The 11305-nt window shown below is 36.0% G+C and overlaps 1 protein-coding gene across 1 annotated transcript in view; it reads right to left on the reverse strand.

The window, feature by feature from the left end:
- Smp_157850 (hypothetical protein) overlaps positions 1 to 6912 on the reverse strand; it is a gene marked incomplete at both ends in the record, with an annotated part of 7881 nt that extends 969 nt beyond the window's left edge. Inside the window, 2 exons of the mRNA XM_018789457.1 lie at positions 393 to 670; positions 6903 to 6912. Of these exons, the coding sequence (XP_018654898.1) occupies positions 393 to 670; positions 6903 to 6912 (288 nt within the window). The remainder of the gene's footprint in view (positions 1 to 392; positions 671 to 6902) is intronic.
- Between the last annotated feature and the right edge of the window lie 4393 nt (positions 6913 to 11305).

Below are 11305 nucleotides of genomic sequence, written 5' to 3' on the forward strand. Positions count from 1 at the left end.
CGATGTGAGCACATTTCAATGAAAATGAAAATACATTCGTGGATGTGTGCATAATTTAATGTAAATATAGATATGTCTGTATAATGAAGGTTCATTCTATCACAGAATACAATGAAAGTTTAGGCATTCTCTTGAGTACGAATAAATAATATTCATTTATCCATTGTCAGGTGTTATGGATATCTGCCTATCTCTTCTCTTCTATGTGATTTTGGTCGCATTAATTGATGACTAGTTTGATTTGTGCTTGATATACAAGGTAAATGTTGCATTGTACAACCACAAAATGAACATTGTTGTCGTCTATTATTTGTACAATTACTACATGATGTAAATAAATTACAACTTGGTGATAATGAATAACATTCAAATTTTTTAAATGATTCACTTACTTTATTTAATCGTCTATTAAAGAGTTTTCTATGCTTGACAGATGATGATATTATATGTTTATGATGTTTATTTCGTTTTAATCGTATACATAACCAAATAATAATAATAATACTAATGATTATAAAACATAATGCAGCTATTCCAGCTAAAATAATTAAAGTGTATGCTTCATTCGATATTGTTGTTGCATTCTCCAATATAATTGATGGACTACCGTATAATGTATTTTTAACTCCAGTTCGAAATATCATTTCTTGTCGTGTTTGTAAAATTTCTCCTAAATTTGGACTTTGTGTTTTATTTAATTTCCAGCCGATGTGTTAATATATACTAAATAAGAGGAATGGGTTATTATTATTACTATTATTATTGGTAGTTCTGACGGTATAGAATTTCTAGACAGTATTTTAGAAAACATTTTTATTTCTAAGACTAAAGGGAGCTATCTAAGAGGAAAGTTTAAAGCATTTCTGAAATTTTCTTTTCTAAAAAATAGTTAGTTTATCTTCACAAAATTCGACATTTATAAGCTTGTTAGTCACCCCCCTACACACACGCGCACATGTACATACATTACAAATTATTCATTTTATCACCTATTAAAATCAATATTAACTATTGTTTACATGACACAAGAGAAAAGATTACCAACATATACATCACTATCAATATTTAATTAATTTATATCGTAAAATCTGTCATTACAAATCATAAATTCTATTAGTAAACAATTAACTTCCCACAAATTTATTGCTTAGTTAACAGTTTGATATGCTTTTTTTAATATTTTTATTTCATATCCATCCATTTATTCATTTATTAATTAATTCAATTAAAAAAATATAATCTAGATTAAGTATGAAAGGTATTAATGTAATAAGACTGACAATAAAATTGTGTTAAATGAGTACATCGAGCATATTATCAATGAAAATGATATAAAAATTTACATTCAAATTTAACTTCAGATACCTACTAGACAGTTGATATTAAAAGTAAGAGTTGCTACAACTTTAATAGACATTTATGAGACTTATCTGTAATGCATTAAATACAAAAATAATCCACTTAATAAGTATATAAACTAGCTTGTCAGTTCTTTGTTAGTAAATTTTAATGACTAATTAGGGCTTCGCTGAAATTTAGGACAAATATTTATACTACTTTAAAAAACTAAAGTAGTATGAAACGTTTAAAAACATTTTATCAAGGTAATAAATCAATAGTAATCTATGGGTTAGTTTCAAAGCATTTTTTCCTATTATTAAATGCTATAGTATGGTACTTTACCAACCACCAAGCAGAAAGCTGTATTCACAATGCTGACTGTAACATTCTTTGATAACCGTATTCCTATGTTTCCTTATGAGTAAGTGGTCATGGATATTACCTATGGGGTTTGTGATTCTTTTTTTATGTTTACCTTTTCATATTAGTCTATCAGTTATCAAAACCGAAACAGTATGGGATTGTTTTTATCAATACTATCCTGATTCATACGCTTAAATTTTACTAGTAGTATGAGCCTATTTTTCGATTACCAATATTTCTATCATCCGATAATGGTTTTATAAATGTAGTCACAAATAATTATTTGGTTTTTTTGATTTCTAGATGAACATTATAGAAAATGCAATAAATAATAATAAAATCATAGTTTACGAAAATTGGCTACCACACTTCACTTCTGAAGATAAAGTCATTTTGATATGAAAACATCAATTTGTTTTTATTTTTATGAATATTTTATTAATTAGAAAGGGTTTTATGGAGATTTCAGTATTTTCATAGTTGAAATCATGAGTCGATTGAAGCTAGACCACCATGGAAAACGTGGAAGCACTGGGTGGCCGTTTCGTCTTATCATGGGACTCTTCAGCAGTGCGTACCCTCGATCTCGCCTAACGAGATTCGAACCCAGGACCCACCAGTCTCGCACCAGAACACTTAATCGATAGACCATTGAGCCGGCATCCCACAATAGGACGAAATGGCCGTCCAGTGCTTCCAAGTTTTCCATGGTGTTCTAGCTTCAATTGACTCATGCTTTCAATTATGAAAATTTTATTAATTGTAGAAACAATATCGCTACGATTTAAATTTAAACTTTAAGCTTTATACTATACGGGTAGAACTGCAGCTATATAGATTTCTTATTATCGTTTCAACCAATATTATTATTTTATCTTATATCTTGAACAAATGGTTCAACCCATAAATTTTAAGTTACTCAATAATTAAATCATTTGTATGTATCATAGACTTATTTATTCTCACTTACCTAGGGATAACCTGATTTTACTATATTAAGGTAGGAAGAGCAGTATAACCACATAAAGTGCTAACTATCATGGCTTACTAAAAACGGAAATATTTTACACCATAAAGTGTTCGAGAATTTCAGGTATTGGAAGAGGACTACTTGATAGTCTAAAGGACAATGGATACTCTAGTATGAATTGTAGATGATAGGTATGGAAGATATTTAGAGAATAACAACAGAAATAGTTATTTAGTTTTATATGCTACTCAAGATAATTATCGTTAGTTTATTTTTTGTCAGTTATTTTAATGTCTCTTAGAGTTTGATAATGTACCAGAAGGAATGATCATTAAAAATAAAAGATAGGAGCAATTGCACAGTTAAGCTAAGGAACCCTGAAATTTCAGTCTATCAACAAACTTGACTTTTATAATTATTCATATTGTGTTTCTTTGGGTTGAATCATTTTTCTACAAAGAATATTGTTATTTTACAATAACGTGTTACTTTGATAACTCACACTTTCTTTATTCAATGAACATAATGACGACATACCGTTGGAGATAGTGATTATATTGGGAAATTTCATGAAGAGTTGATGGTTTCATGATAGAATAAAACCATCTTGCCTCACTGTCAAAAGTTACGATTGTTCAATTGATATTATTTGGAGCAAAGATCAAGTATTTATAAATCAAAAGTTATATACTTCTTACTCCACTATTATTTAAGTCTTTTCCTATTGATAGTGTAATGAACAGAACACTTGTTGGGGACAATCGAATGTATTTAAGCAAACATTACAGACTATCTCAGTAAATTCTGATAACCAAACAATGAACAGTCAATTTGCAAATTAACAACCAATTGTTTCAATCTTCACTGTTTCTTCTCTTATTCCATTGCTCATGCATTTTCCAGACGATTGAGCTTTATTTCAGTTCTTTCCTCATCGGTCTTCTGCCAAAATACATTCTATGTCTGACCCACACCATATACTACTTATGTAGATATAAGTAGGCCACACCACAATAGACCAATATAAATTTTAAAAATAAGCTAGCGGATTTATACTTTATTGTATAATGTTTATCTCTTCATTTGTGTGTGATGTGAACCGCAAAACAAGAAGCCTTAACAAATTACGGAAGCTATTTTTGGGGACGTTAATTCATTTAATTCAAAGCTTGTAAAACTGTAACATTTACTTTTGCCCCTAGCCTATTCTACAGATCATAAGCTTTCGTTTGATGTATAATTCATTGCCGTAGCATTTTCTGTTCTAAAGCTATTGTCATTTAGACGTAATCTTTTGTACCCTATTTTCTACTATAATTCCCCAGTTTTGGACATAATTGTATTTTTCTAATTATTGTACGTTGTGGTCAGCTTAGTAATCTATCTATTCATGTAACTTTTCACCCTAATCTGAATTGGGAATTCGAGTGCTAGATCGGGGTTGGAATAAAGTGATTAGTGTTCCAGCTGTCTTTGTCTTCTCTCTCTCTCTCTCGCGTGCTTGCCGACCAATCAGGGATAGAATAGTTTCGTCTCTCTACCCCCACTTCGAACTCACGCATATTAGCCTCAGGGTTAAGCCAGTCAGCCTATCGTGTCAAGGTCTTAATCTACATTATACTCGGCACTAAGTGGGTAGACAGATTCAAGGACGTAATAGTGTGCATCCATTTGTGTTAATTTGTTATATTCTCAAAATGCATTAAAACTGTTCTTACTTATAGTGTATTTTGACAAGCATTATCTCATTACTACTAGTACAAAGTACAGATGTAATTTGTAGTATCGTTTAATATCTAAAGTTCATATACCATATTCTAGCTTCTGGACAAGTCAATTCACCTGTCAATCATGAGTCATGTTTGGATTTTGTTAGTTATTCACTTATTAACTCTGACCATTTTTATATGAGCGTAGGTGTTATGTGCACATTTCTTATCCTATATATCACATGTCTGTCATTTATTCTTGTCTGACTATAAATACTGACTAACGCTTGATTAAAGTGAGTTTTTTTACCCGCCATCTCCAATGCGTGTCATCTTTACTTCGCTCGCTGATATTTATTCATGTGCATATAACTTTTTGGCCTACGTCATTTGACAATAAACTGTAGCTGCCGTTTCTCTTTGCCTTCTGATTTTATGCACCGTTAAAATTTGTATTATAACGGTTATCGAGGTGAACGATTAACGAAGCACGGCACTACAAATTTTAGGATATACACTCGTAAAATGAATTTTCAGTCACATTTTTTATACCTCATTTTCGTCAATTGATCTAACACTTTTCTATTTTACTATAGATTACTATGTGTAAGAAACTAACTTTAAATATGTTTGAATAGCTTAAGTGATATCGTCAAAAAGAAAGTTTTCTTTGCAGAATAGCTCTGTATTTATGTCGTACAACCTTTTTTTAACGAATATATCTCAACCTGACGTCGATTGTCCAAACCAGTAGTTAAACAAGTCTCAGTCTGTCCATACATATTTGATCTGTAATGGTGTTGCAATCTCTAAGAGAAGTTTTGGTTATCACTTTAGAAAACAGCATTATTATAAACTTGGCGTTAACTTATTGCCCAAACAGTCACCAAACAGTTCTTCCATCGTAGGTTCAATAAGCTGCGATATATGTGGTCCAATTGATATTTACTTGTTGTGTCTCTGTCTTCATTTATCAAATTGATGAGACTTGAGCATGTGCCCAGCACTTAAGCTCTTTTGGTGGATACGAAGAGTCAACTTAGAGGATTTGTGAAACCGTGATTATAAACCAATGGTGTGCATTAGATCGGGAATCCTGAAGGAAAGAATGGTATGCAAAACTATTTCGGTTATCAGCTACATATAATCACTTTATTCTGTTATGGATCGTGTTATATACTAGGAAAAAAGTAAGTACTGATAACTTACGGGACCTCTTATTAGACTATTAATCTATTTATATTCCTATGGTATAACTATTCAGTAACTGGATTATCTATGTCTATATTCATCTTATTACTAGCTTCATTTTGACCTATTGATTATTATTATATGATTTATTGTTCCTAAATTATACTCGGTTTATTGAGTACTGTCTCCCACGCTTCCAGCCACGTTGGGCTTGATTTTGTACAAATATTATTTTCTATTTTATGGTGTGGTCTGCCTGTTTGGTATATAGACAAAGTATGTTTGAAATAAATGATTCGCATTACAGCAGCTGCTATTGGTGTTTTGGACTCAAGTGGATGGGTTAGGCGGTTAAGGACCAATAAGGACGCTAGATTACTCATACTAATCGAACGTCATTCTCACAGTGTGAAGGTCGTAGAAGGCGTATTCTATTGGTGGATAATTTACGCGGATTACGTCCTTGTTAAATTCGTAAGGTCATAACAAATCAGCGACGACCTTGATCAAGTCATAACAATTGGCTATAGCCTAGGTCAAATACATAACAGATCGAACCTTTCGCTCAAACGCTCGTGGTATTCCATTTAATCAAACACTTGACTCAGTTTGGGATTTCAGACAGTAATAATAGGAAATATTTATTACATTGAATCCTAACATTATCCTTATTCGGTTCAGATATCCTTTCGGACGTGAACGTGGGTTCGAATCCCACTCCTGACACTAGACAGCCCCAAATGCCTTGATACGGCCGAGAGTGGGAAGACTCCACTCTCCCTCTCGAAATGCTCTCACATGGCCACGCGTATATAGCCTCTGCCAGGAAAGTCCTACTCACTACCTTCTTGTGGCATTACTGTTGTTTACGAAATTGAGAGGACGAAAAGCGAATGTCCGGCGCTTTAACCGGGTTGGTGGACACGGAGAATCCACTTGGGGGAGTTGGCAAACCCTGATTCCAAACCAATGGTTCACATGGGCTTCAGGATCCTGAGGGAACAAATGGCGTATGAATCAATCGTTGGTCGCCAGCTACCATGGGACTGCATCTCCTCGCGATGCTCCATTGTCTTGTGGATCAGATCTTTAGGTCAAAGGCTCTAGGTGTGGCCCCCTAAGAAAACCACCTGTTTCAGTTTAGGCACCTGGGTAGCATCACAGCCCTCACATAAATCAAATGAGATTTGTGCGGCGCATATTTATCTGGTTCTTCCTTGTACCAATATTTATGTGTTTAAATAAATAAATGTGTGGTAGGAGATACCTTTCTCATGGTCTAAGAATTATTTTTCAAAAGTAAACATATTAAATAATGTTTTTCTTACTTCGTGTCATTAATAATTACTTTTTTGAAAATTATTTGTAAGTTAGATCATCTTTCAAAACAATTTCTTTCCAGTTGTTGGGGTGATCCAAAAACTTTCTCGCAAAAGATAAGAATAGTTGAGGAAACATTTTATCCAATCAGAGTTCACTAGAAGTTTTGCAAGAAACATCACGAAAGTGAAAAGTCACATATAGTTTCTGATTGGCCGATTACTACACTGCTACTGTGTTTAGTAGCAGTCCAGAATTTTCAGGAGAACCCAAGGGCTTCTAAAATACTATAAAAACCCTATATTTTCTGTACATAAATGAACATTTGGAGTAAAGTGCTTCTCTCGTATTCAAGTCGCTGTGTAGTTTTGGCTTGGGGGTTACGAGAATAGCTTAAGAACCGAGTATAGAGATCAATTAGAAAGATTTATCATCAATGAATGTGAATAATCTGAAAATTTACCCATCCTAGTTATTTAATTTTGTCGCGCGGAAGAAAACATGGATAAGTTATAAAATTACAACAAATATTAACATTCTGACAAGTAAACAATTCACTAGAAGAGTAAACATTAAGGTGGCTTTCCTGCAAACAATGTTATGAACGAAAATGAGAAAATTCGGAAAAGATTACATGTAAATTAAAAAAAGTTCATAGCTGAAAAGATGGAGAAAACTAAGGAAAGGTTCCAAAAAGAAAAAAAGGTTAAACAAAAATTCAAATGATCACAAAGAGCATTGCGCAAAATAACAGAATTCACAACCAACAAAGTCAACAAAGATGCGAAAGAAAATTATTGTTAAATTTCCAAAAACAATGATAAAAGTAAGTGAAAAACACGACAACTAAAAATAAAAACAAACAAACATCAGTTCAACCACGTCTGTTGTAGAAATATCAACTCAGTGAAGATAATTGGTGAATGGTTGCTTAAACTTCGTGGATTGGTTGAAGTAAGACGTTAACACCGTTGGATACCGGCTCAGTGGTCTATCAATTAGGTGCTCTGGTGTGAGACTGGTAGGTCATGGTTTCGAATCTCGTGAGGCGGGATCGTGGATGCGCACTGCTGAGGAGTCCCATAATAGGACGAAGTGGACGTCCACTGCTTCCAGGTTTTCGATGGTTTTCTAGCTTCAATTAACTCATGATTTCAACTGTGTAAAAACATCAACGAAACAATAAATAAAAACACCATTGAAAAGAACAAGGAAAACATAAAGAAAACAAGACAAAAATAATAGTATAAAAAGATTTAAATAAGTAAATATTCTGAACAGGAATCCGCAGATAAAACAACTGTTAAAATGTATGACTTATCAATTAATTACATCGAAAATTGATAATCATTTATTGACAGATAAGAAACAAAAGCACTTATCATATAATGGTCTCAACATATTTAGTTGACACTGGTTGACTCGATGTATCTTTTAGTGACCCTATATCTAACTTCATTTGTATCGCTACTGATTACTATTGAGATATACATGTCACCTATTCTCGTATACAATTAACGAAAAGTCAGAAACTTAGGTGTTGATCTTCACACTGAGTATAGTTTCCGTAGGCTGTTGAGTCTGCCACCTGATAGGCAATGTTCGACAGACCGTTTGATCAATCCATTCTATCGTCAAGTCACCGTGATTATTGACTGATCAGTCGATAGTCAGACGACAACCGTCAGATTTCACTCAGTCCACCTGAACCAAGTGTTCGTTTGTGTGTACCATGCACTAGATACACAAGCACTTTTCATCTCCAATACTCCAATACTCGTCCGCTCGTGTCCATCAGAGACATGGTCAGTGTGTCTGATGAGATTTGTCAGTTGACCATCGTCTGCTTGCCTGCTTGTACACATCCACTGTAGGTGATATGGTGAGCGATCACTGACTAGATCGATTCGAGTGCGAATCACGTATGAAGTTGATAGTTTTCCAATCGTCTGTGACACGTCATCACATCTTGAGCAGTAATTATATGACTTTGTCAATTATTTGTTATTTATATCCGTTAACCATCAGTGCTTGATTGTAAGAAATGGTAGGTGTGTGTTCACACAGTAGACTATTGGGAAATAGGTGAAATGGTGAAATACCATTCAAATACTACTACTACTGTGGTGTGAGCTACTGATATCAACATAAGTAGTATATATGGTGAGTAAGGAATAGAATATCTGACAGCAGAAGATTGAGAAGATCAAGAAGAGAAGAACAGAAATAAAAAGCAATTTGTGTGAAAATCCAGGAACAATGAAGCCTGAGGCAATTGAAGAACATTTTGCAAATAGTGTATCATAGCATGGTTTTTGTATTTTACCAAGTAACGTTGTAATTTGTGCTAAATACATAGTTGGTTGTCCTCACCTGTGTTCTCATTCACAACATTTGGTGTCGCTGCCTCCAAGGATGAAGATCCCATGGCCGAAGGAATTTGAGGACGGAGATGTGATGAGCTTCCTGAAGGAGTTCGAAGCCGTGGCGGAGCTGGTGGGAGTGAAGGAGCCGAAGGCGAAGACGGTGGTGCTGGGGACGCTGCTGAGAGGCAGAGCGAAAGCTGTATATGACAGCCTGGACGGTGCGGGCGGTAAGACGACATGGGAGGCAGTCACGGAGAGGTTGATCGTGGAGTTCGATAGCCCAGTGGACAGAGAAGAAGCACTGCAGAAGTTCCGAGTGGCGAAGTTGCCGATCGATGGTGATCCGCTGGTGCTGGCCGTGGAGCTTACCAAGTTGCTGCGTCGCGCGCTGCCAAATCTGGATGAGGAGTCGGAGGCACAGTTGTTGGCGTCGCAGTTTATCGAGAGCGTGCCAGTTGCCGTTCCCCAGCAGCTGAGACTGGTACACGCCGCGCAACCTATGGATATCAGTGAGCTTGCAAAGGTGACGCGGCAGTTGATGACACGAACAGTAGCTCCGATCGCGTGCGAAAGTCAGGAGATAAGCAGCATTGAGAAGATTGAAGAACTGCAGCACGAGATTGCGGCATTACGAGTGATTCGTAAAAGGAATGATAAGTGTTTCGCATGTGGAGGGACAGGACACTGGAAGATAAACTGTCCAACACGACGAAAACGGAGATATTTTAGACGTTACGTGTTTCCTTCTTACTCTAGGGATCTGGGGGTTGTTGCATTAGTAGATAGAGGGGCAGTCTATGCAAGAGTGAACGTAAATGAACTAGATTTAGTGTGCCTAATCGATACAGGGGCAGCAGTTTCGTTAATAGGTAAAGAGCAATGTAAGAGATTCAAGCCGTGTAAAGTCGCAGTTCACACTATAGGAGGGCATATGTTAGAGGTATTAGGCGTGTCTAACAGTATCGTAAAAGTGGATGGTTCGGCGATAAGTTTCCCGTTCGTGGTAACCGCAAACCTGTCGAGACCAATATTAGGAGCAGATTTCCTAAGAGAAGTAAAAGCCATAGTTGACCTAAGAAGCGGTAAGGTGGTCACGAAGTACGGTTCATTCCCAATACATGAAAGTAGCGAGGTGGCTGAGGTTAGAGTGGCAACAGCCGTTCCGACGAAGAAACCAAACATCACCGAGTTGTGCAAAAAGTATGCGAAGCTGTTCACTGGAGAAGGAGAACCGTACGGATTTTGCGACAAAGTAAAGCACGAAATCCCGATAAAGAACGATGGAGGAAGTATATTCACAACACGTCGTGTCCCTGTGCACTTAGAGGCTGAAGTAAATCGACAGGTCCAAGAGATGCTGAAAGAAGGAATAATTGAGGAGGCGGACAGCCCATATAGCTCACCGGTACTCTTGGTAAAGAAACCGAATGGGAAATATAGATTTTGTGTTGATTTTAGAGAACTGAATAATATAACAGAACTAAAGCCGTGTGCAATGCCAACAGTAGTGGAAACATTAGATCGGCTGCAGAATGCCACAGTGTTTACAGTGTTGGATTTGCGGTCAGGTTATTGGCAGCTGCCTATAAAAGAGAGCGATCGAAGCAAAACAGCATTTACAATACGTGATAAACAATATCAATTTAGACGAATGCCGTTTGGATTGGCGGGTGCACCATTTACGTTCAGAAGATTAATGTCGCTACTGCTCAGGGATCTAGATAATGTCGAAGTGTATGGCGACGATGTAGTTGTATACAGCCAGACAGAAACAGATCATGTCAAGCATGTGGAAGCGGTCTTGAAGCGAATTGAAGAATTCGGACTTCGAATTAATAAGGACAAGTCACAGATGGCTAAAAGTAGCATCACGTTGTTGGGGCATAAAGTGGGAAATGGAGAAATAAGACCACTGCCGGAGAAAATTCTGACTATAAAGAACGTTGCAGTACCGAATTCGAAAAGGAAATTGAGACAGTTCCTGGGAAGGGCGGCGTTCTACAGTCGGTTCATCAAGAATTTCAACGAAATAGCAGCACCCCTTT

The sequence above is a fragment of the Schistosoma mansoni genome, chromosome W, assembly GCF_000237925.1.
Source record: "Schistosoma mansoni strain Puerto Rico chromosome W, complete genome".
NCBI lineage: Eukaryota > Metazoa > Platyhelminthes > Trematoda > Strigeidida > Schistosomatidae > Schistosoma > Schistosoma mansoni.